The following is a 27,347-nucleotide window of genomic DNA, read 5'->3' as shown; positions in this document are numbered from 1 at the left end:
CACACACACACACACACACACACACACACACACACACACACATAGACACAGTTGTCCTAATAACGTCCATATGTCTTAAATTATGTGAAAGTGCTGCGAGCTGCTGGTTCCACAGACATGTAAAGACTCCTTTATTCTTTTCTCTGCCCTCGCTGCTCCCACCTCTTCCCGTCTCTCCCTGCCCCTTCATCCATCCTCTTTTTAAAAATACTCCTCGCTCTCTTTTCTTTCAGTGTGTGCTGTATGTCTTTCCATGCCTCTCTCGTCATGTTAAGTCAGAGAGGGACCGCTTTGTTGGTGACAATCGGCACGTCGCAGCAGCTCGGTTTACAGAATCACATCAGGAACGGAGAGCTAACTTCCCCAACACGACACTTTAAGATCCAGGTGTTGCTTTCAGTGGGTTCTCATTGAGTAACCTGCAGAATTTGACTGGACTACGTCTGTTTTGTGGCACTGTGGGAGTTTTGATAGAGTTAATAGACCATATGTTATTGTTCTGGAACATATTTTAGCTTCTATACTTCTATACAAGGCAGCTGCACTGTATCTCTGCTAAATCTGCTGTTTAAACCACCAGATTTAGCTCATGGCTTAAATTTGCTGTGCACTTTGCAGGACCAGATACTATGTATACACCATCCGAACCCCATAAATGTTCTTGCATCTATAAGCATATAACATTTACATAAATTTAATAGCAATATGATCTCCTCATGAGGGAATACTTTGCTTGCAGTCTGTAATAACGATCAATAGATTACAATTGCACTACTTTCTATACCATTTACAAGTTTTTACACATCAGAGCTGTAAAACTTTGATCATGCGTTTGATCTTTTGTGTCCACTGTCGACAGAACATTCAACACACAGATCCCAGCACCCCTCAGCTGGAGGGGCATGAGACATTAAAACCACTAAAACTGCAGGTATCTGTTTCTTATGACCAGGAGTGCTTGTAGAAGTTATGTTTAAGCTCTATTACTACATACATTTTAAGAATCCTCTTAAGTGTGGATTTGACCTTTTCCACAAGGAAAACTTGGAAAGAAAAATATTGGAGGCTCAGGTGAAAATGACAGCGCCCTCTACTGGTGATGAGCAGAAACACACTGACACAGATGTGGGGGCTGCATGCAAAGCAGCGTCCTACTCTGCAGTTTGGAGAGAAGTGGTAGAGTTTTACAGTAAGAGGCATGCATGATCATTTAGTTTCTTCCTCATTGTGGGAAACAACTGGCTGAAGGCGTCATGTAGAGGTGGTAAATAAAGACGGAGGTCAGTTTTTCATCCAGTGTCCCCTCCCCTCCTAGTCTACCTGTTTTTCATGCCTCCGTTTCCTCTTAATTTAGGAAAAGGGCATCTGCTCCAAAACAAAGAATAATAAGGGGGAAAGGAAAATGTGGGCTCTTTTTTTTTTTTTTTTTTTAAAAAGGAAAAATTAGGGAATCTGGGCAGCTGAGGTTTGTTGAAGACAAAGTGAGAGGTATGTCAGAAAGGCGAAAAGAGAGAAGTAGCTGCCACAGTCAACATTTTTTTACAGCATTGCTCCAACACAAAGGGACATTTTTCCACCACAGGTCAACGTTCTTAGCACAATACTTACCCCATTTATCCACTTGTAATGTCACACAAGGCTAAGAAAGTTGCCTTAATCATCTATACTGCATATTGTAATGGATATGTTTAGAAAATAAATCAAGTTTGTGGCCTCATTTTTCAAGCAGAAACTAAAGATTAATAAATGAGCTGAAATGCAGATGAGTCTGTCACCTGACAGCAACATGCTGCAGGTTCAAACGAAGGAAAGATCAGATCAGTTTCCGCGGTGAAATCCACACTTAAGATTGACAGAAAATTTAGCAAATTTAAAGAGCTTTATTTTCCTGCAAAACTGTCAAAATATGCAGCTTTGTACAGTTTTTAATGTTCAGTTAATGAGATGTTTAAAGATTTATATCATTTCTAAACTAAATCTCAGCATTGCCACTATAATTGTTTCTGAATGGTAGAAACTATTGTTTGATCAGTACTGTGAGGCTTTGCTGTTCTTCCCAGCTTTGCAGAACACTACAGGATCTTTCAGCTTCAGTCCATTTTCTACCCGCTTCATCCTGTTCATGGCTGCAGGAGGCAGGAGCCTCTTCCGTCCGTCAGCAGGCAAGGGGGGGTGTGCACTCTGAACAGGCTGCCGCTTCATCACTACGCTATACTTGCTCTCACTCCTGGAATTACCAGATAATCCAAGATGCATCCCACCACCCTGCATGTTTAGCTTCACAATCTAGAAATGATAGTTTTAAATTGTAAGAAACATCTGAACTCTAAGCCAAAAAGATTTTTTTTTTAAAAAGTTGCTCGAGACCCAAAAACAGCTGACACGAGAGCTCTGAATATTTACCAGGTGACAACAAACATGTTTTTTTTTTTTTTTGTTTGCTTGTCATTTGCTGAGTTTTGTCTGTTGTGGAGAAAACAGGCTACTTTATTTTATCTGCTGTGGTTGTCGGTTATCTGCAAGGCCAGGGTCTTCGAGATCTGCTATCCTGCAACTTTTAGATATGTTCTTTTCTAACACACCTGGATTAAATGGCTGAATCCCCTCATCAGCATGTCAGCCATCTCTGGAGCAGCCTAGTAACAAGCCATTCTTTTGATTCAGGTGTGTTGGAGAAGGGACACATCTAAAAGTTGCTCGGCTAGCCTATGCAGTCATGTCAGCTAACCTGCACTGACTGGAAATAAACCTTTCTTTGTTTGCAAGATTGAGGAAATCTTTGAAAAGTCTTCTCAGAGTTTTGCAGCTTGCATGAAGTATCTGTCGGGTCCGACTTCTAAATGCAAATAAAAGTCAAGCTGTGTCATTTAACCAAATCTTTTTAAGCTGAATATGTAAGAGTTGAAAGAGCAGGTTCTGAAGTTCAGCATTGATCAGAAACTAGCCTGATATCCTCACAAAGTTTCAACAGTCTCCGATGTTGAAATGAGCTTTATGTGTCGTAAAGCCAAACGTCTTAAAACTCTTTCGTACGTTGATTATTTCTAACCAAAGTGATCATGTTTGTGTGCTTTTTGTGTTTTATGTTGGTGACGTGCAGGTCCTGTTGGGTTCAGGTTGGCCTGTAAGTGGAAGCCTCGTCCACTCTGGTTCTTTGACAGAGCTTGTTTCCCAGCTTAACACTGGGTTATATGGAAACTGGCTGGCTCTGTTGATCCACTAAAGGCTAATGTGCTGTGCGAAGATTGTTTTTCCGTATGAAAACCACAACGAGGGCAGACACACACACACACACACACACACAACGCTCTGGTCCAGTGGATCAGACAGAAAGCCAGTCAATCATTTATTTTCAGTTGATGTTGTCTCGCCTCTGTCTGTCGACTTAGTTTTATTATGCAGAAAACCAGAGCAAACACTGCCAAAACACACACACATACACACATTCGCTCATCACTCTTTGTATTGGGTTAATACGATCTTTGGTTTTTGGTAGCAGCCGCTGCCTTCGCCTCTGTTCTCGTGGTGATTCCCAAAGAGCCATCAGTGGGAAAACAAGGTGTGCAGTTTGGCTCATCACGGACAAAAGACGTGTTAGTCCTACTACTACTACAGATGAAGAGTGTCAAATCCACTACAGAGCAACACAGGACCTGAGAAATTCAATTAAAATCAATTCAACTTTATTTGTATAGCGCCACTTCACAACAATGTTGTCACAGGGCACTTTACATACACATCATTTCGAGCCAATTCATACATAGCCAACAGAAACCAACTGATTGCATCGAATCATGACTTCAGTCCAATCCCCCATCCTGAGCTGCACACGGCGACAGTGGGAAGGAAAAAACTCCCCTTTAACAGGAAGAAAACCTCCAGCAGAACCCGGCTCAGGGAGGGCAGCCATCTGCCTCTTGAAATGAACCTGGACCTTCACTTGGTCCATCTAAGAGCACTAAAGCCTCCTCAGAAATGGTCTCCATGCAAAATTGCTGTCAAGAAGCCATTTCGAACGTAGAGAAGCAAGAAGAAAATGTCGAGGTATGCCTGATGACACAAGAACTAGACTGAACAGCAAAACTTGTGGAGCCCAGAAGCAGTATGGGATCATCTCAGCAGAGAACAGAGCAACGTCCAGATGTTTAACATGCTGACATTCAACCTCGTTAAAATAGTGTAAACTCTTCATTTCCATTATATATCCTGTGTTTCCATTTATGTTTGCATGTTATGATTAACTGCTACATCTTTTTCCATATTTTTCTGGCAGATTATAAAGAAACATCTCTTCAATGTAGGAGATGCTGCCATAAAGCACGCGAGTCATCCGAATGTCAATCCATATCAATAATCAAACGGTTAATTTATTACACTCCGGGATGCTTTAAGTTTTTCTTGGAGAAGCTATTGTCTAAAATGACTTTATACACAATCAATAAAGAAATTATAAAAACCATTTCAAAGCATCAGAAGCTTAAGCAAAAAAAAAAAGTAAGAATTTTTTTAGTGTAAAGGTCAAACAGGAGCAGAAATGTTAAAAATTTGCAACCAGACTTATTGACCTCTAATTAATTATTTACTTACTGAAAACACTATAAAGATTCAGGGGGTCTCGCCGCTTCCACGCACACGTCGCAGCGTATTTAAATACGGTTCAGTTCACTAAGGATTTAAGGAGAGATAACGCTATAAACAACTTTACTGACCTCGCATCCATCTCTGCATCTGGCTTTTTACGTTCAGGTGTGTGTGCACACATGCTTTTACATATTGTGTGTGCGTCGGGCCCCCACAGAAAGCCCCTCTTTGTTCCGTGTCGGAGGCAGCCTTCCTAATCAGGGGTCATTACATGAGGTTAGTGCGGGGGTCTCCAGGGAGAGGAGAGGGGATCAGAGCTCAGATTAGACCCAGCCGACCCCTCGCCGTCCACAGGCACCGCGGCAGCGAAACCTGACCCCGCCTCTAAAGCCCCCACCCCACCTGCCCTCCCCCGCCCTGCAGAGAGAAAATGAGAGACTGATTTACCGGAAAACACAGCAGACTCTGCTTATTCTTCTGATCCTTTGTGTGTTTATCTGTGACTTGTGTGTTGTGTGTGTGTGTGTTCCTGCATCTGGTGTGTGTGTGTGTGTGTGAGCGAGAGGAAGGTATGTGACCCAGGGATAATAGGAGGGAGAGGTAAGTGGCTGATTACCTGAAATGATCCTGGCTCAGACAAGAGGGAGGAAGCAGGAGAAAGAGAGAGGGTGACATGAGAGAAATGAAGCAGACTGTAAAAAGGAAAAACAAAGAATCGAGGGTCGTCTCCTGATGTAGACGAGTGGAGCGGAGGACGGAGTGATGGGAAGGTCGTTCTCACGCTTCAGTAGCCAGAAGGATGCTGATAAGACCGAGTCTACAGGATTGCTTTACATTCGTTATGTGTGTGTGTGTGTGTGTGTGTGCGCCTTTAATTCAGAGCATGAAAACTGTAAATCTATTATATTTATTATAGATATTTAGCATGTTTGATGTGTACGTGACAGTTGAGCCTCTGAATACGAAGCTCTTTGACATCCTTTGTGTCGTGACTGTAGTTACAATGTAATTATATGAGGAGAGAGTGTGTGTCCTTTTTAAGGCTTGATTTGGGTAATTGCTGCATGTTCCCACAGAAATACATAAAACAAGCTCTTTAACAGAGCGTTACGTGGCTGCACATAATCTGTTCAAATTATGTGTCGGCTGCGGTGGACATGCACAGACCGATAAAAGTCTGCACTTTGAGACAAGATAGGACGATGTTGGGCTGATACAAGACTTTTAACCAAGTTGAGCTCCGGTTTTTTTTTTTTTTTTTTGTTGTTGTTTTTTTGTTGTTTTTTCTCTAATAAAGAATCTGGATGAAGCAGCTAGTTAAAACAATACCCAACAACTGGTTTGATCAGCTGTATGTCTATTACAGAGCTAATGAGACTGTGAAAATAGTAGTCTAATCATTGTTATTAACCCTTTTGTAAATTAAAACATTTTATGGGAAGTTTATAGCACAAACATCTGTCTGAGTCCATTTTGGAGCCTTAACGGCTGTCTTCAGTCCCATTTAAAGCTGCCTAAAGATGGCACAAACTGGAAGGAAAAACACTGCTGGTTAGTCAAGCTTTTAAAACCATTTCTGTAACCTGACATGACTTTAAAAGAAAAAACGGTTTATTCTGTTTTTAACAAGTGCAGGAGCATTTACATCATCCCCGCCGGCTCACCACTGTCAAACGTATTGCTTCTGTAATGCTGGCTTGCGATTTTTAACACACCAACAATTCAATTCAACATAGATTTCACATATTTCTGAGTTGTGAGTCTGAATTTTACCACGATAACTCTGCCTTGTTGCAGCCTGTCTAGTATTTAGTGTTAAGATGCACAAACTGATGTTTTCTTGGCCAAAATAGTTTTCTAAAATCTGTTCCAGATTTCTTTGTTGGATTATGTTAAACTACTTATATATCATTTTTCTTTTATTTACCGTTGAAATAAAACTATGAATAAATTAAATTAATAACTTTTTTTTTTCTCAAACCAATCCTGAGCGGAGATTTAGGCCAGATCTAACGGAGAAGGACTCCCAGTATATTCCTCTTCATGAGCGACATTATAGATCCTTTGTCTTTTTATTTATGTGTGTGTGTGTGTGTGTGTGTGTGTGTGTGTGTGTGTGTGTGTGTGTGTGTGTGTGTGTGTGTGTGTGTGTGTGTGTGTGTGTGTGTGTGTGTGTGTGTGTGTGTGTGTGTGAGAAGTGGAGCGTGTGTAAGTAAAATATAACATTTTTCTGTTATCTGTTGGATCGGATCAAGCTTTTTGACCAGTTCCAGTAACTGACTTTTAAACAGTACATCCATGACATTTCCTTTCCACCATTTCACTGGTTTTTCTGTTAGTCATTCTGATTGATGGGATTTCTTTTTACATTATTATTTTATTTTATTTTCAGCAGTAAATTGGAGAAAAATTATAGGATTTTATGTAAGATTTATGACTCTTTTCAGTCTAAAAGTAGTTCTCATAAAAGATTTCTTTAGGTCTATCAGTAATTGCCGTTGTGTTGATGCCGCAGCGAGCGACGACTGATCTGTGTTGCTGCGTTTTTCACATTCATTGGCTGATTATTTTAAGTAGACAAATAAAAGGCCTGTTTTTTTATTTTTTTGTTTTTTAAGCACATAGTCCTGCATAGCTGACAGAACTGTATCCTTTGGTTTGTAGTTACTGTCCTTCCGGACCATGTGGACGGCGTAACGCTGCATCTGTGCACCGTAATTTTTTTTTTTTTTTGCATTTGTGTGATTTATTCTACAGAATAAATTGTGTTTAATACTAATATGTCTGTCTTCTCAGGACATGCGTAAAGTTGTACATAAGCACAGTTCGGCTTAGTCTTTCCTCCCCTTCTTATGTCTCAGTTCAGTGTGTGTGTGTGTGTGTGTGTGTGTGTGTCCTGACCTTTCTCCTCTTACGGTGGATGTCTCCGATGCTGTTGGCCAGCGAGTTTGGTCCCAGCAGCATGGCGGTGCTCTGAGGCCAGTCCACCGTCACCAGTGTGTGCTCGCCCATCAGCACCTTGCGCACGTTTTCGGCACCCGTCACCCGAATCACGGGACGGCCCAGGAGGTGGGTCTTAAACACGTTCCCATATTTCTGCCGCCTCGATGCGTGGAAGCCTGAACCCTGGACAGATAGAGAGGAGGAACATGATCAGTCTGTCTTCATCCAGACAAAAAGCATCATTATTTATAAAATTGCATCATCTTTATTGCCGCTTCAGTCATTTTCTGATATTATTTCCCATAAATCACACTTTCTTTAAGACAGAAGCTGAAAACAAAGCAGAAGAAGACGAGTGGATCTGAAAAGAGGATGTAGTTTAGGAAATTGTGTAAATTTCCCTGGAAGATGGATTTTCCCTTTACAGCGACTATTTACAGTAGAAGGTGTGAGACGGCGTTATTTAGAGGAAATCCCCAAACACTCCACCCTGCATCGCTGTCATCAGAGCAGCACTTTTCTGCTCCTGCTGATGGAGGAGTCGTCTCCGCTTCCAACACACACACACAACCAGTTTGTCGATATTCTAACGAAACAACATAAAATATGAGTTCACATTAAGAAAAATGGCATCAAACATGAGCACATTCCCTCTGAATAAATAACTTATTCTGTCGGTCTTCTGCCTTTTTTCATGCTGTCATCATTATCCTCTTTTCATCCCAAACATCTTCCACAAGCGAGCAAAGCTGCGTTTCATACATGCGTTTACTTTGCTTTGATCTTCACCTCTAAAAAGTCTCACTAAGTATGTCTTTTTTTCTGCGGTTTGAGGCCCAAACAGACTGTTTCTGGTCAGTCCCCCACATATTGAAAGCTTGCAGAGCAAAAGAGAAGGTATCCAGTGATGGATGCATGCTGCAGATGTTAGAGAAGCTTGTATACACAAGGATAATGCAATGAAAACTGATTTAAGTTGCCTTCAGGACATGTTCTGAGATCAGCTTTTACATCGACCTGTGAGTAATAGTTGAGGTTAAAGGTTCGCCAAACATGTTCAGCTCAGGATTTAAGTACAGTGAATGAAATTTCTCATGGAGGTGGAGCTGAATGAAGCTGTCAGCGTGTCCATTTTCCATGTGTCGCCTCATTTATTACTTGAATATTTTTCAGCTGTTTCCAGTGATTTTTTTTTTTTTTTTTAATATCAAAACATCAATGTGTTTAAATTTTATCACTTTATTTGTGTCTAGCTAATCTTTCCTCTCTATTTAAATGAACCGTCTCGATACAAAACTGTCCGGTGTCTTGTTTCCTAATCTGGCAGCTACATAATCTGTGTCTGCTTTGCTCATTTTGGACAAAGTAATTCAGCTGATCTCTGTGTCACAATGTTGGTGTCCCTGGAAGATGTCATGGTGGATAAATCCTTGATGCAGCTCCAATAAAAACAAACAAAAAAGCACAACAATCTTGACATTTTCAGCTTTACACAGGAGAACATACCACAAAGATGCATATTTAACTGCTTCTGAACTAAAAATTACTTCAAATATTTGTTGTTGCAGATAAAAAATAAAATGTTTTCACCCATTTTGTGGAGCCACACAACCCGTTTTGGGCCTCTGTCCTACATTTTCAACAGCCTGGTTGTTTGTAAAACCCAGAGGGACCAGAGCTGGAGTCAGTTAGCAAGCTGACCCGAGTGCAGCTTTGACTCTGACCTCTAGTGAGCAGGTCATGGCAGAGCGAGAGGGTGCCGACCCCAGATCTATCAATGGCTTGTTTAACTCAATGTGTGTGTGTGTGTACATATAATGTAAATCATGCAACATAATGTAACTAGAGGGCAGATTATCATGTTACATACAGTACATACACAGCAATATGTATCTAACATTCACATGCAAGTATTCACACATACTGTAAAAACACACTGTCACGCACAGGCATGTTCAGCTCTATACACACTCGCTTCGCAAACACACACTCCAGATTCATATAATTCACAAAAAAAGTAAAGAAAAAACATGCAAAGCAAACACACAGAGGCCCGTCTGCAAATTGCCGTGACAACACTAACTGGTTTGACCCCAGTTTACTCGAGGGGAAAGAGATATGTGCAAGTCTGAGAAATGCACACACACACACACACACACACACACACACACACACACACACACACACACACAGCAGTAATACATGTAAACATACGTGTGAGAGAAAAAGCAGTATGAGGCTGTTGCAGAGCTCATTTCTTCTCTTTACGCGTTTGGGCTCTTTTCTTAAAAAAGGAAAAGATTACCTGAAACGTTTCAGGCTGGAATCGGCATAAAGAGCCTCTGTACCTCTCCCTACTGGGAAACAAATGCTGAAATTGGCGTCTAATTCTAGCGGCTAGTTTGTTTCCTGCTTGGGACACACCTCTGGCAGCAGCGGCGCTTTCAGTTTGTGTTCATGTGTGAGCTCGCGCAGCCTCGCCTCCTCCATTCAGGTTTACGGTGTAATTTGTGGCTCAGAGTCCTGCAGCGTAGCCTTGATACATTCAATAAAATCTGGACCAAATTCTGCTTTAGTCTCCAAGAACTGTTAAAAATGAGGAGGTGTTTAGGTCCTACGCCGAGTACCTGCTCACTCATCCCTCTGGATGAATTTATCAACCAAGAAACCAGGAGTTTAGTGTTTCACCGCTTCAGTTTTAACCTTCCTAAGGCTGGAGGAGTCACAAATGACACTGTTGACCATTTAAACCTGCAAAGACAGAAATCACCACAACGCAGCTCTTCTGCTCGCCAGTCCCAGCCTGGTCTCTGGAGACAGAAAATGAGCAACACGCCAAGTCCTGTTGTGTGTCAAGATGATGCATTCTGTGTTTTTCACGTGTCATTGCTCAACACCAACAACCCTGCTGATAGGGGATGAGACCCTGCAGCGTGGCGTCATGCTGCATCCTCCTCTTAAAACGGCATCCTGCTCTGAACGTGAAACCTGAACCCGCCGGACAGGTCGCCATGGCTACATTTTAGACAGCTTTAGGCTAGACATTTGTCGCTTCAACACATTAGATGTCTGCAGAATCTGTTGTTTGGATGAGATTTCTGGGAGATGTCTGGTTTGTGAGCAGCTAGCAGGCCTGCTTTTCCCATCGCGCAGACAGCAGGACAGACGGAACATCTCCACCGGAATATAATCTAAAAACTTCTGATCGTAGATCGAGGACGGTTCTGCTTTCCTCTCACATTTTTTCCAGGATCTTTTCGTGCAGCTGTCATCCAATGCCGAGTGGTGTCCAGTCCTTTGGCGGTGGTGCGTTCAGGAGTGTGTCCTGACAGTCGTCCTCTTCATCATGTTTCATTGATTTCAACCTGGATGTTTTCTCCTTTCTCCTCCTCTCTCCTCCAGTGGAAGCACTTCGGTGTTTGAATTTAAAGACTTTAAGTTGCAGAAACTCTTAAAAAAGAGGCTTTAGCTCAAGTGGCAACCTCCAGCGGTAAAAAGTGAAGCCTATGCGGAAGTGCATAAAACTGCAGTTCCCCCTTCATCCACTAGGGGCTGCAAAACAGAGCAAATCCCCATAGACTCCCATGTTAAAAAAACCAACTTCACAGCAGAAATAAATGTGTTTACTGCCTGGTTCAAAAATCCATTTTAGGTTTATAGGTCAGGTTTACCTTCATGACAACTGTGGGGGGAGTGAATTTTTTCTAACTCGCCCATTTAAAAGTAATTTAATCTTGAAGTTCGGCATATTTAGGGGCATGTCCTTTTGATTGACAGGTACCAATCTCCGGCTTCAAGTAAGAAGAACGTAGAACAACCGCGGTTTTTAGCCAGTTAACAACATTACTTAGCTTTAGCCCGCTTACCTCCGTTAGCTAGTTATCTCCTGTTATCACCAGGTTAGCTACAGAAAGCTCAGACTTAGCTCGATGTCAATCATCCACCATGACGCTCATGGCTCCCCTCTCAACTCCACCTCTTTGCCCATATTTGTATGTTCCGGGCGAGACGACGCGCATGACGCAGCCAACGTGATGGCGACGGTAGAAACCGCCAACCAAGCTTCAATTCAGCTCTTCAGAAACCTATGGGTGACGTCACAGAGGCTACGTCCATCCCTTTATACACAGTCTATGCTTTAGCTTCAAGTTCCATCATTGACAATTAAGCAGCGTCCACACTGAAAAGTCGGATGTCTCCAACTCCACCAAGCAGTTTAGACGTTTAATAAATGGGCTCTACCTGGGGTTTTTCAGCACATTAAAGGGTACGCTTTAGAGCCGGTTCTGCCGGAGGTTTCCTTCCTGTTAAAAGGGAGTTTTTTCCTTCCCACTGTCGCCAGTGTGTTTGCTCAGGATGGGAGGTTTCCTTATATAGGCTATTATGAATTGGCTTTCAATGTGTTTTTTTCTGTCTGTAAAGCGTCTTGAGATGGCATTGCTGTGATTTGACGCTGTATAAATAAAGTTGAAAGTTGAAATAAATCGCCTGTTTATGTTGCACTGTCATATCGGCATAAATAATGGAAACTCACCATAATCAATAAAGCCACCAGTGAACAGACACTTTATTTAAACGTTTGATAGCCTTGTTAAAGTCTGTTTTTGTCAATTCCGCTAGTTTTACTTGATATAACCTTTGTGTTGGCGCATCCAGCTCTCTAAAACCGTTGTCTATATCCAATGTTTGGATCCACAAGTAGCGAGGCCTTCATGTAATAATAAAAAGCTGTGACTTTGTGACAACTACTGGCACTTTGGCAACGTATCAAAGCGCTTCTTTTGTCATTCATCCTTTCTTCGGCTTTATTTACACAAAAACATGTTGCGACTCAACCAGCGTGGCACAAAGCACCTGTGAAACCGCAACTGATGATCGACTTTAGTGCCGAGATGACAAATCCGCCTTCTTGCCAACTCATTTGTGTTCCCTCGGCTGTTTCTCACCTTCCTGCGACGCACCTCACGTCTTTCTCTGCATGGGTTAAATTGATCACAGATGCTTCAGCCTCCCTGCAGCTCTGTTAGTCGTTTCATGTCGCTTTGAAATCTCTGATCACCAGACAGCTTTTATAGATGAAAAATGCAGCTAATTAGCATTCTGACCAGCGCTCCCACCCCCCCATCTCTGTGCCTGTGTTTGTTACAGTACTTAAGCTCCTTCAGATGTTAAGACCTCTTTGTGAGGTGTTGACAAAATTTTATTTACACCATATGTTTACACCGGGTTTTTCTATAAAACTGTCTGGCTTCTGGTTTATGATGGAGGCACAGCATCAGTTCCGCAGGAACGATGCGTTCGCTGACGGTCGGTTTCAGTGCCGCTATGTTTGATTTGGGACGCCCCATTCCCTCCCCGTCGCAGATTTCTGTTGCCGTTCCTCTCTGGGTACAAACTGTTGACCTGAGCTGTTTTCACAGCTCCTGTACACTTCCTCTTTTTACTGTGGCATGCACACACACACACATTAACACAGACACACACCAGGTTGCCGGCTGGCCTCTAAAGCCCTCAGGGTGTGTGTGTGTTAGAGTGGGGTTGTTTTCCAAGCTACATTTTGCTGCCACATGGATGTAGAGTGGTTTAGTATGTCTGGCTGGCAGGCCTGCAGACACACACACACACACACACACACACGCACACACAGTCCAATTCAAAGGGAGTTCCTCAGGCAGCCAGACAAGGCTCCCTTTCACACTCCAAGATACAGCATAAGATTGGAGTGAATTGTGCACTTTTTTTCTGTGTGTGTGTGTGTGTGTGTGTGTGTGTGACTTGTGCATACGTATTTCTTCATGCATTTTCTCTTTCCATCGCTGTCTGTTTTCTTTTTATGAACACACACATTTTGTCATATTCTCTTAAGGAAAACGGGAAAAAAAAGCGCACAACAAGAAAAAGAAAAAGAAAATTGTGAGTGTGTGTGTGCCAGGGGTGTGGTCTGGATGACATTTAGCTTAAAAGGTGAGAAGTGTACACACCCCCCTTTACCCTTCCCAAATCTGGCAAAGCACACACACACATTCTCTCTCACACACACACACACACACACATTCACACACACATTCACACACACATTCACACACAGAGCAAGCATGGAAAGTTGTGATGTAATGACGCCACTGTTCTCTTGCAGGAGAACACGTACGTAACCGCATGCAGTCTCGCTCACAGCTGTCGCCATGGAGACGCCGGCGTCACAGCTTCACACTGATTGCGCAGTCTGAAACACAATTTCCCTCCTAACTTGAGTGAAGCGAAGGCATCCTCGCTGTAAACACTCGCTTCGTTTTTGGAAGAAAAAAGAAAAGAAAAAAAAAAAACCAAAACCAAAATTGCCGCCACAACATTACGGTTGATTTTCCCACCGAGGTCACAGGAAGCCGACTCTGATGCGAGCTGAAAACCATAAAGAGCTTTCTCTTGATGATGGCAGGCACAAAGTTTTAAAGCCTCTTTTTTTTCTTTTTTCTTTTCCTTTCTTGTGGACATGTTGCCTAGCAACTAAGACGAGTACAAACTGGCTTTGGAGCCACAAAACATTTTGTGTGCACCACCTCTTTTCTTTTTAAAGCTCCGAGCAGTCAGCAGCTGTAGGCGTGAATTTCACTTGAACAGTTTCGGCTGCTGAACACACTTTTTTCATGAGTTACGTGAGTTTTTATTTAATTTGCTGTTTTGTTTTGGTTTTTTTTTAATTATTTAATTATTTTCACCCCGATTTGTATGAAATCCTGGCAATTTATTCCTGCAACACTAAGTAGCTGCGAGCTAGAATACAGTTAGCAGTACTGTGCTTACTCTGATCCGCCAGCGCAGCTAAAAGCTAAAGTATTCTTGTATAGTCTACCTTTTGTTTCAATAGACAAACTGTATTAAATATAGAATAAATATAGTAGTAGAAGTTATCTGAGTAAAATTTAAAAAGGTTCTTCAGGCTAACAAGAGCATGACAGGAGGAAAATTAATATTTTCATTTGCTAGAACTGATTATCGCTGCATCTGGACTCTCATCTCCTTTCACACACCTCCAAACCTTTAAAACGTGGTGAACTTGATGCAGACCGGACACTGGGATTCCATTTTCACTACTTTTTTCTTTAGTTTTGTTTTCATGAAGTTTGCCATTACAGGGAAGATAATAAATGCAATGACATCTCAGAAGTCAGGGATAATGCACCTCAACTTTTCATGATTTCTCAGGAAACCGTCAGAATCCCAAAGTTTTATCTTTTAACACTATTATTACTATCTTTGCTTATATTTGATTCACTATATTTCCTCTACCTGAAACTGTCAGATCAGAAGCATTTGCTGCATTTTTTACTAAACTGCAGTTGACAACTTTCACCATTTAACACAGCACTGAATACAATGAGCGAATAAGAAGAAAGAACATAGGTGCCACATAATTTGCCTGCCTACGTTTTGATGGGTTTTTTTTCTATTTTCTTTTATACTTTTTTTTTTCTGTAATGCTTTTAAATTTAATGTAAAGCACTTTGAATTGTCTTGTACATGAAAGGTGCTATACAAATAAACTTGCCTTGCCTTTTAAATCCAAAACTATTTTGATTTTACAAAAGCAATTAAACAAATCCGAACTTTTTCCTCCTCCGTTAACAGGAGTCGCTACAAATCAGTTTTCCTCTTTCAAAAAGAAACAAAAAAAATTACATTTTCTTAACTTTGATGGAAAGTGTTTCATTTCAGTTTCCCTGAGCGCTCCATTCGCTTTAAGCTGCGAGTAAAAGCATCGTCGTCGTCGGGCAGAGAGCAGCAACGCCGCTTCAAACTGCACCCCGAGGCGTGGTTAAACCAAGGTTAGAATAAGAGTAAAATCTTGTTTCTGTCAGGGTTAAAGGTTTTGTACACTCTACTAGCATTTGGAAATGCCTTTAATAACCAAGTAAAAGAACGTCCCAGAAGTGCAGTGTTTTTTAAGTTTGCGTGTGTGTGTGTGTGTGTGTGTGTGTGTGTGTGTGTGTGTGTGTGTGTGTGTGTGTGTGTGTGTGTGTGTGTTTCTGTCTGGACAGGGTCGCTCTTGTAAGCAGCGATGTCAGCCTCCACAGAGTCTCTTTTATACTTTTTTTAAAACAGATATTTATCAGATATTTTACAAGAACCTCAATAAAGGGGGAGAAAGGGGTGTTTCTATGAAGAGTTTCCATGCACGCCATGTATACACACACACACACACACACGCTCACACACAAGCACTTTAGCTCACATTTGCCCACTCACCTCTGCTCAAAGTTTCTGACAAGCGCCATCGTGATCACAGAAAATCTCATAAAATTTCCTTGTTTCTCTTGTTCTGTCTACACAAACACACACACACTCCTCTATCAAACACACACACTGTCCAAGCACAGCTAGCTAACCTGCCAGGCGTGCTAAAAATACCCCCGTCTGTTCTGTTGGGGTTGGCCTGGGGGCGAACCTGGGCCGGGGCTTATAAATGTCGTCTTTGTAGCGCAGTGGAAATGTCCAACAAATGACTCTTTTATTAGAGCAAGACAAAAAACACAGCTAATTATGTTTACTCAGATCAATTCACACACACACACACACACACACACACAGCACTCGATGGGCAAGGTTGTGTGTGTGAGGGGTGGGAGAGAGAGTGTGTTTTTGGGGTGTTTATAAAGTAGAAATATAAAGCTGATGGTAGGAGGGAGCAGAGAAGAGTTTTTCCTTGGGAAAAGAAACGGCATGATGGGAAACATCAGGTAAAAAGACTCAAATCTCTGCCCTGCAGTCGTTCATTATAAGAAAAGAAACGGGTGATGTGTGTGTGCGTACAGAGATACAGTAAAGTAATGGGAAAATGAAACATCACCCAAAATGAACCTTTTGACTGTTTTGGTTTTGTAAATTTCCTTTCGATAAGACGGTAAAAAACAGAAAAACAACAAAAATATTCACACCAAAAACTTTTCAGTGTCCTAAAAGTCTTTAAAATACTCCTGTTTGTCTTAAAATTATGCCTAAACAAAAAATAAATGACCTTCAGAATCAAACAAAGGCAATGTAAAGTTTGTTTAGTTTGTTTTAAACTCTCATAAGCTTATTATGAAGTGATCCTGAATCCCCGCCCCTCTTTCGCCTCTGATTGGCTGCTGCCTGTTGCCTGGTTAGGGTGAAGGTTACCTGATTGGTTAGATAGTGAAGGTTAAACATGAGGTGGAGATCATCATGCAGTACGGGAAGGAAAAATATAGTGTAAAACTTAAGAAGAAAAGGCATCATGCCTTTTAAATGATAAGACTTGTATTAAACTCAGTGGAAACGTTTCATGCGGTGACAAAAAAGATCCGCGAATTCAGCAGGTTTGGTGCCCGACATGTTCTCGTTTCATTCTGAGCATTCTGAAATGAGACGTAGAAAACCAATGAAGCTTAGAGACGACAGTAAAATGATTAAATCTGACTCTTAGATGCACGTTTATCCTGTAAAATGCTCATAAACCGTTAAGACTCTTATTATCTGTGTAGAAATTTTAAGTTACTGATTGATTAATTTGCAGCACTTTAAAAGAGACTTTTTCTTTTTAGTTGTTTTGTTTCCTTGAATGCGAACGTGTGAATTAAGCTCATTTTGTTTTCAGTTTTTGATTTCAGTTTTGACAGATGAAAAATAAAAAAGGGCGAGATTCAAACTGTTGACTGCTTTGTCTCGTTACGGACGCGAAAGTCAAGCAAACATCCAAAAGGCGAGGTCGTTCTTTACTGTCGTTATGGCGACCACAATGCAGCAGGTGAGTCCTAACCAATAGAAAGTACTGTCAACAGGCTGAGAAGAAAAGCACATAAATTACAGGATGTGAACTGGAAGAATAAAAGGCGAAACCAGCAGAGTTCTGCCCACGCTGTTTGACTGACAGGTAGATCCAGATACACAAAGGTGGTGTCAGAAATCTCCACGGTTACACCTAAAATAAAGGTTAAAAACGAGAAGTGAAAAAGCAGCAAGAGCCGCGAAGGAGAACGAGAGGAAACGAGGTCAAAGGCTGTGAGGGAATTCCTTCTCTCCTTTCAGCTGTCAATCATTCAGCCGGTGCCAGAGATACCAAGGAACCAGTGTGAGGCCTTTTATGTGTGTGTGTGATTGTGCTTTTCAATGGTGCGATAGGTCCTCCACTTGACAATGAAGCCCGTCCCTTTGCGGTCACGCCACCACATCAGGGAGATGCAGAGGGAGGAGGAGAGAGAGGAGGAATAAGACGGGTGGGATGAGAGAAAGGAGCGAAGGGAGGAAACCGAGGAGAGTGTAGGGGGGAAAGGAGGTGGGGAGGAGGAGAAGGTGCGAACGAGCCGAGAGCCAAAAATGAAGGCAGAGAAAGCGAGCGCAGAGCGTGGCAGAGGAGGCGGAGAGATGGGATGGGTGCTTGTTTCAGAAAGGACGGATTAAAGAAGAAAGGCTTCGGATAGTTCAGCCAGAAAACACGGAGAATAGAAGGAGCAGGAGAGACGGAGGGGGAGGGAGGGCTGGCCCCTGACCCAGGGACATTATAGAAAGGGAGATTATGGTTGTTCAAAACTCTCTAAGCGCTAACCCCAGGACCCCAGCTAATACCCCGACACACACACACACACACACACACAGACAGACATACCCCGCTACAAACGAATACAGACACAGTGTTAAACTGGAATACTTCACTTATTATCCCTTATTAAGCAACTTCCAGCCGATTTTGCCGTCTGTAGAGGAGTTTGCTACGAGCTCAGCTCTTCAAGCCCTCTTTCTTTGCTACATGGTCAAAATTTTAATTCAACTCAGAAATGATTGGCAGCAACCCTCATCAGTTTTCTTTAACTACTTACGCCTGAAACCGTGTTATTTGATGCATCATTTAACTTTTCCCTCGAAATAAAAACGCGCCGATCACATCGCCGACTTCGGCCTGAAGGAGCGCTTTGATGTAATGGAGGAAAAATGGCAAGAAAGGAAGGCAGAAGTGGATGAATGTAAGTCGATATGTTAAATTTACAATTGAGTTGATGATTAAATTCCTGCTGTTAGTTGCTAGCGAAACGCCCCGCACGTCAGAGCTTGTAGACTTCGTGAATTTAACGAAGTGTAAGACTGAGCTAAAAAAAATATTTTTTGTGTAGGCATGGCCCTTAGAGAGGATTTTGTTTATTAGTTTAGTTTTTAGCCAAATTAAAATAAATTTTGCTCAGATAATTGGATTTATTCTGTAATATATTTGTTTCTTAATAAAAAACACACTTCGCTTATATTAGGATAAAACAAATTTTTAGATTTTCTGCATGACTGAAATCTGAATTTGTAAATAAACATTTTCCCTTTGTCACTGTTTTTGTTTATAAGACATTTCTTCTGCTTTGAATCTGTATCGCTTACGAAGATTATTATTGGAGAAAAAAAGTCAAGTTTAAACTTCTTACAGCTGATTTACATCAGACTTCGCTGCCCTTTTTCCCCGAACAAAAAAAGGGTGAAAATTAAACAAATTGTGATTTTTACGTTGATATTAGATGCGGAAATTAATGCCATTTTTAATCAGTATCCCTTAGTCTTTCAAACACGCAGATAGGTGGGAAATTTTGAACTTCTAATAGTGGTATATGCTGCAAGAGTCTCTTTTTAAAGCAAAACATGATTTTCTAACCTAAACCAGGTATGTTGATACTAATAAACTAACCGAGAAGCCGAGACTGGGAGGAAAGCGGCATTTTAATGAAATGCATTGTGATTTTATTTCTGTTTAGAGTGTAAAACAAACAAACAAAAAAAAAAAACACTGAAAACTGTTGAGCCCAACATGCCTGACATTAATCTTCATGTTTATGAAACTGGTTGTTAATATCAGCTGTCTGGTCAGTCTGAAATACTATCTGGACCACAAAGTGTGGATGAAGCTGCAACTTAGAGTAGTTCATTTCTTGCTTCTTTGGCTCCAGATCTTGTTGAACTGCACGTGTGATTCTCCTTGTTTCATTAAAAGTTTCGGAAAGGAGCGTCACACATTAAATTATTGAAGTCAAAGCGTACCAACGTGTTGGTTTGGACTTCTTCATGGGCATTGTGGTCAGTTTGTGGACAAAGAGCAAAAGACAGAATGATACCAGCTTTATCCTTCAAGCTTTTACACACAAAGTTCATAACCAGTAAAAGTACAACCATTCTTTCACACACACTCTCACACACACACACACACACACACACACACACACACACACACACACACACAGAAGAGGAGATTAACACTGGGCTCTATACTCTGCCCAGGACAAGAGTGCTGAAGGAGGGAGCAGTGTGTTCTTGGGGTGAATGAAGGGGCAAGGAAGACCGCTGCCAGTACTTCCTGCTAATCTACGAGAGGAGGAGGACAGAAAGGATAGTTGGCTAGATGTAAAATATATAAGAAGCATTTAAACATGCAGTTCATGTCTTTTGGGCACTTTTTTTTTTTTTTTACTGCAAAAGACTTGCGATCTGGTGGACAAATTTGTTTTAGTATTACTAATGAGATGGGAAAATAGATTGATGCAGGTGGAAAAGGTGGAAAGAAAATTGATTTAACAGACTGTAGTAGAAAAAAATAAAGCGCAATACGACTAAAAAATAAAGGTAAAGCAAAAGGGAGAACATGAAATGAAAGGTAATATTTACGTTTGACTAGTTGGTTGGTTCGTTAGCAGATTTCATCAACACGCGGATAAAAGCGGTAAAAGACTGAGGGAGTTGAAAGATGAGGAGCTCAAAGGTTTGCAGGATTCACGAAGAAGCGTCCTCGGAGGTTCAAGGGTCCTGCTTTGAATGTTAACATTTGCACCCCACACACACCCGAAGGGCTGCCCCCCGTGTCCGCTCAATGAACTGTGCATCTGTCACCCAGAAAACAGCCAGTTCGCTGCCACTCCTGAAGAAACAAAGACTTTCTCTCTCCGTAGCTGTTTGCTACATCACCACACCACTGCATACGACTCCATGCACATACACTCAAAGTCTTTCCATTTCTGGCTTGTGTGTTTGAGTGTGTGTTCAGGACTGTGTAACCGCAGCTATGCAGCACACAGCGGGCTGGACCGCAGTAATGGAACCTACGATAGATGAAGCCACCAGGCCTCACAATCCCCCCTCTGTCTGAGCTGGTTAAAGGCACAATCCTGCTGCAAACAAAGAGCTTAAAGGGACTGTCTTCGCAGAGGAAATAGCTGCGACTTCTTCACTTCTAGTCTTGTTGCTGTGTGAGAAAAGAGAGCAGATCCCACAACCCTAACGGAGGCCGTCACCACCAAACTTCCCGTCAAGTGTTCATCTTTAAATTAAGTCTTTAACATTGAAAAATTGATAAATCTTCCTTAGATCCTGCAGATGCAGCTGGTTCCAAACTGAGTCCAAAACCGTGTTAAACAATGTTGTTTTCACACTTTAGAAAATGAGTGCTGGGCTGTAGAAACATTTCCACATGTCTCCAGCTGGGTTTCACTGTGTTTGTTCCTTTTTTTTACCCACTGGGTTGACATGACTGTTGGACCGAACTCTTTATAAACCATGTATGTCGCAGAGATAACGAGCAGAAATCAATCATTTTCAGGTATTTCAAAACAATAGAAATGAAAATGCAAACCAGTTGCAGTTAAAGCAAAAGAAATGCAGCATTTAAAGGCACCATGAGACAACAGGACAGGTGCAGAAGACGAAGAGGAAGAGGAGGAAGGACTGATGGAGAACTGTCATCACTTTCTATGATGAGTGTGTTTGGTCTGCAGGATTGTTATTACTCTGCCCACCATCATTTACACTTCATCACTGTAAAACAGACAGACGGGAAGGCAGGCTGGCGGACACAAGGATAATACATTAGTGTGTGTGTGTGTGTGTGTGTGTGTGTGTGTGTGTGTGTGTGTGTGTGTGTGTGTGTGTGTGTGTGTGTGTGTGAGAGAAAGAAAGAAAGAAAGAAAGAATTTATGCAGCTGATAATATTTGCACTTTCCATATAGAAATCAGCTGTGTGTGAATTTGCTCTGGTCGTGTTAGCAAAGATAAATCACAGGAAAACACACTGTATAGTTTGTAATTCATTCATTTCCGGTCATCTGACCCAGATTTGGTTCAGCTTGTCTGCACCGCCATCTTTATTTCTTCTTCTTTTTCTCTTTTTCTTTAACATCAGGATCAAAATGAGCAAAACTCAGTCATGAAAAGCGAATATCTTGCTTTGTTAGGAATAAAATCGGCAAACATTTGTGTATGCGTGTCGGTCTTGAATCTTTTTTTTTTTTTTTTTTTTTTTTTAAAAAGGAAAACGTAATGCTTTGTCGTTTGCAGAGGAAGACCATGTAGAAGTTTTGGCAGCTTTATTGGGCAAACGTCTCAGAAAATTATGTTAAAATCGCGAGAATTTAAACCTGAAATTTTCATTTGAACATCCAAGAGGTTTGCACTTTGTTGACCCCCGGTGGCAGCCAGAGGTAACTACAATCATTTTGTTAAAGGTATACAGGATTCATGACGCAGAAAATGTGCTGCGTTATCTAAAACAATTCTGCATGTGTCTATTCTGGTAGTTGCTTTAACTATTTAAGAAGTTTTAGTATTAAATCTGATGTATTTCACATGGGGAACGGTCCATTTTTGCCTTGGTGGTAAATATCATTGAAATATTTTCTTAAATTTATAAACACGAAACTGCAACTTCAAGATGAAAACCAAATTTGAGCATCAAACCCTTATTTTATTTTTTTTATTTTTTTTTCAAAGAAATCTGTATTTAATGTGAGGAAAAAGCACCCACATAGTACATTATGTTTATGTCTGCAGCATGTGGGTAACTGATTCTTCGCCCCTGTATGTCTGTGTGTGTCCTCGCTCAGTAGCACTGCTGCTTGGCACCATCCCCCCAGAAAGCTCAGGCTCCTAATGAGAGCAGACAGGTCTCTGGCAGCGCGGCCGTAACACCATTTCTAAGCACAGATCGCTTTAAAATGCATCCGTCACAGAAATATGCTGCTCTGTTTGAATGTTGAGGGGAAAGATACTGTATGCATTTATCCTATACACACATTTAAACTCCTTAAAGTTTATGCAGGAGATCTACAGGAAGGACTTAAGGACTTGATCTGAGGCGCTGAGATTGAACAAAAGAGGATGAAAGTACAGAAAATGGAATATTCACAGACAAGTTGGTTTGTATCCAAAAAAGAATTGGTGCGCCTTTCACCGAAAAGACTCGTTAGGATATAAGTGGCTCTTGTGTGTAAACGAACACACAGGAGGAATTTTTCCTGCTCAGTGTTTTGCTGCCCAGTGTACAACTAAGCTATTCTGTTTCTGTGTCGCTGTTCTGAAAGTGTTGCTATTGGCAGCCAAAACAAGCCGATTATGGAGGGTGGAGTATGAAAACTAAAAGTCAAAGCTGAAAGAGTTGAGATTTTGGACTTAAATTCCCTCTGTGGTCAGTTTAAACTTCATAGCTGCGTAATTTAAAATGCATTAATATGTCTCGGTTATGCTCACGCCTTGTTGCTTCTGCCCTCTAGTGGCCAAAATGGTCAACTAGTCCAACACTTCATCTGCGTTCTGTTACCTCCATTTCTACGTTTACATATAGAAGTTAACAGCTGTGCACGTACCAGATAATAACCTTTTGACTATAACACACATTTGTAACTAATCGTGCCTCTAACCAATCATCTTAACCAAACAGACGAAGCAGCAGCTTAGCAGGAGTGCAAACCAAATAACGCAACATTATGTAACAGTAATGTTTGATTTTAAGAGGAAAAAAAAGTTGCTTCAAGCTAGCTAGCATTACCACCAACCCTGCCTCCCCTTCTTGCAGGGAACTTTTTTGTATGTCGTGTTTTGTATGCTGGGATAAAGGTCGCCATCGTGGTAGGACTTTCGCTCCCGTGAACTCTGCTTGCTACGACTGGTAGCTGCTTTTAGACTTGTTTGGCCAAAGATTGCGAGCTCGAGAAAAGATTGGTCTGATTGGGAGGAATTTAATGAACCTATGCAGTGGCGTACGTATGGCGCTATATCCGATTTATAAATATGTCTTTCATTGTCATCCATTCATTTAGCATTTGGTTATGTGGAGGAGGAACAGACCGAGTTGGAATATTAGCGGCTAAACCCAATCCCAGTCCAACACAACAACAACCTCCATAGCAAGCAGTGGTACCATATGGCATCTAAATAAACCAACTTATGACATCAACTCTGTTATGTATTCATATGTTGCCATGACGACAACTGAGGGTGAGAAATGTGCAGCCTTCCAAAGAACACAGCCTGTCTGCGGCAGACGTATTTGTCACTTTCAACACACTCAATCACTCAAAATGAGTGAAAGTTGCGTCAACAATCTGTGATCTCAGGATTTTTAGACACGGAGGATAGATGAGTTTGTCATTAACAATAAGCTAATTAGTTATTTTCATAAATATTCCTACAATGTGAGCGGTATGCTTGCTCTGGCACCCCTGGTGGTGAACACTTGCTGTACAACTAAACAACTAAAAAACATTTGGAGCTCAGAAACGGGTCAGATTTGGTATGAGAGTATGTCTTTATGTTCTGAATCTGGTTGTCGACTTTCTAAGCTTATTTAGGAGAATATAATGTAGATGTTTTATAAGATTCTGCACCTTTATTTGAGTATATCCATGTTTCACTTCTTACTCCATACTGAAATGAAGCAAACTACAACAACGCTTTTTTTCTTGTTCTCTACACCTGTCAATTTGTTTCCTAATTATAAACCACCTTCCACACCTCCATTCAGAGATTCATCTACAGGTGTGTCATGTTGCCTCCACTATCAGCAGCACCAAGCAGCAGAGTAGCTGAGCAGCATCCAGGCTAAAGGGACGGATCACATCAGCCTGAAAAAGCAGCAGCATGGCACATCTGTCCCTTTGCATCTGTCTTATGCACAGTTTAACAAGATTTATGAGGCATGTCACCGACAGCATTAACTTCTTAAACTTCACTTGGAGATGAGGTCAAGGTCTCCTCCAGATCAAGTCAGTGGAAAAGCAACAGGAGCAGCCAACAACTCTGCTGGCTTTCCAGCGTCTTCCACACCTTTCACTCCACTTTCGGGGACATTTGGTCCTCATAAGTACAGACACGCTCAGCCTCCTCCTCCCTACTGACCCCCACCCACCCCATAAACGTGGCCGTGGTCCTCAGTTGCATTCCGGGAACGCGTCTCGCGCGGTGGTAGATGTAAACTAGAGGAGCATCGCAAGTTCAAGTCTCACACGCAGCCAACGTGCCCCCTCGTCGAGCCCCACTTTGCCCCCCCCCCCTCCCACTCCTCCAGTTCTCTTTTTCCTGAACTCTCTCGCAGCTTCCAGCCCTTTCAGTGCGCGTGCTCCTGCGGGAGCCCTCAGTGCGCTGCTTACAGTGAGACTCACGTGCGGCATGTTGGGGTCAAACTACAACACTGAGCTGATCAATCTCATATTTTCATATAGTTTGAGCGCAAACATAAAGATCACGTCCAGATTCTCACGCACAGGTTTGTGCGCGTGCATTATTCAGATCATTGAGACGAGCTGGTTTCAGATCAGACAAAATCTGAAGCGTCATAACATTTCTGGCTGCTGCAGACATCACTGGCATGCATGCCGCGAGGGCTTTCCACTCCTGCAGCTGTACAGTCTGTCAAACAACTGGCCAGAGGTGGAATCTCAGCTAATTGAACTATATCTTGAGCTTGCTGGGAAATTTGGGACATTCAGCCAAGGCGCGGGAGCAGAGAGGATCCGTGGAGCGCACTTTAACTCTTTAACTCCCACAGGTTTCCTCTGTAAACCTCTTCAGCCAGGCGGAATTCCTCATCGCCTAAATGCACTTATCTGGCTCTCAGACACCCTCCGCCACCAGCTGCCGCCGTATCTGATGAGATCGATAGACTATCAGCATGACTGCAGCTCGACCCCGCAGCGCAAGTGGAGAAGGAGGGAGGCGCGCAACAGTCTGCTGACCCGATGCGCTCCTGTCTCAGATAATAAGTGAAGAAACTAATCTGATCCCGGTTGGAAGAGAGTCTGAGTGATATTGCAGAGCTATAAACTCAATCAACTGGGGAAAAAAATGAAGCGAAACTCTTTGATGATCGTATCTGTGTGTGTTTAGGTGGACAGGAGTCACGCAGTCTGTGCGTGTCACAAGCGCGCAGGTTGAAGATGAACCAGCTCAAACTGCCACATTGTCGCGGACAGTATGATACCCCGCGCTGAGATAAGGCTTTATGCAGAACTTTAACTCGTGGGATGTTCGTGAACGTCGTAAAATCATCAGTTTGGGGTTTTAAAGAGAAGACACTGATCTGGTTTTGCCTTAAAGTCGAGCGCGCGTCATAAGAAATAGCATGATATGTCTTAGAAAGTGCAGTCTTGGTGGTTAAAGAGTCTGTTAGTCGATGTGAAGATGAGCTTATTTCAGACTTACTGCACACTGTAAGTCACTAAGTTGATGTTAGAGAATCTCTGAGTGAGAAGGAAAGAAAGGAGAAGGTGTGGAATTAAGCCAAATTCCCATTAAAAGCATTAAAGTCTCAGAATGAATCCAGATTTAAAGGAATAAATGAAGACATCGTGCAGAAAGACCCAGACTTCCCTTTCCCCCTCCCCATCACGACCCGGCGCGCGCTCTCTTACCTGCAGAAGCCAGTGACAGGTCTCGCCGATGAAGGGGAAGCCCATGGATCCCTTTGGCATGGGCAGCTTGCAGTTCTTATCTCGCGTGGCCGTCCATCTGAGCTGCCACAGCTGCTGGGACACGGCGAGCAGCAGCGCCATGGACACCAGGCATGCGGCCAGAGTGGCCAGAGCCGAGACCAGGTCGAAACTGTCGAACAGCATGGTGATGGAGAGCCCGGTGGGAACTCTGGGCGACTTTCAGGACACTGGAAAAAACTTCGTTTGGGATTTAAAAAAAAGAAAAAAAAAAGAAGAAGAAGTGGATCCCCAAAATAGTTTGTGAAATGTCTTTTTTTTTTTTTTTTTTAATGTTTCAGTTGCGTGAAAAGTCGCAGCGCTTTTTCTGCGCTCCAAATGCAAACAGGCGGCTTTTCTCCTAGAATGAATGAACTGCACAGAGCGCGCTTTATTTTTCTCTGAAAGATTAAAGTTGGATCTGATCAGAGTCACAAAGTTGTGTTTTGATGCCTCAGACGTGCAGATCAGCGTCGGCTGAGCGGAGATGCTACAGGTGAGCTGCGCTGTGACTCCCCGTGTCTTCAGTATCACAACTAAAAAAAAAAAACACAAATCATTAAAACTCACTTTTGTTTTAATGATTTAAACATTTAGGACCAGAATCACACTTGACTGGGCACGGTCCTGATGTTTGAAATCTCATTTTCAGTCTTGTTTGTGTCTGATTCTGACTTAAAGTGATGGGGGGTGGGGGCTGGAAAAAAAAAAAAGTCAGGAACTTTGATGCAGGCAAAAAAAAATCTAAAGGTGACACGTTTGTGTCAGACACCGGGACGCACTGGGACCATTGGAAAAATGAAGCCGACCACCAGAACTAACTGGAGTTTTGCTTTACAAAAACTTCTGTTTTTTGTTTTTTGTTTTTTGTTTTTTTAAATTGAAGTTAAATAAACGAGACGTTTTCCAGGAGTCGCGTCTTTGATAACTCCAACCAGTTTGGAAAGTTTTGAAAGCCTCTTAGAAAAAGTTGGACTCCCGCAGGAGCAGGCACGAGGAGTTTCAAGATCCGGGAGTTTGCAGGGATGAGTTGGTGCGCAGGAGATGCTCCGTCCTCTTTCTGCTTCTCTTACTTTCTGTCGTCCACTCTCCTCTCAGTGTACCTTTCTG

At 42.1% G+C, this 27,347-nt stretch overlaps 1 protein-coding gene across 1 annotated transcript in view; it reads right to left on the bottom strand.

The window, feature by feature from the left end:
- cyp26b1 (cytochrome P450, family 26, subfamily b, polypeptide 1) overlaps positions 1-26,384 on the bottom strand; it is a gene marked incomplete at both ends in the record, with an annotated part of 34,252 nt that extends 7,868 nt beyond the window's left edge. The window contains 2 exons of the mRNA XM_079257357.1: positions 7,483-7,707; positions 26,181-26,384. Coding sequence (XP_079113483.1) covers positions 7,483-7,707; positions 26,181-26,384 — 429 coding nt within the window. The remainder of the gene's footprint in view (positions 1-7,482; positions 7,708-26,180) is intronic.
- Positions 26,385-27,347: the final 963 nt, after the last annotated feature.

The sequence above is a fragment of the Telmatherina bonti genome (genome assembly GCF_933228915.1).
Source record: "Telmatherina bonti genome assembly, chromosome: 18".
NCBI classification, from domain to species: domain Eukaryota; kingdom Metazoa; phylum Chordata; class Actinopteri; order Atheriniformes; family Telmatherinidae; genus Telmatherina; species Telmatherina bonti.
Note: the sequence above shows the minus strand (reverse complement) of the source record. Positions and strands in the feature narration are given on the sequence as shown.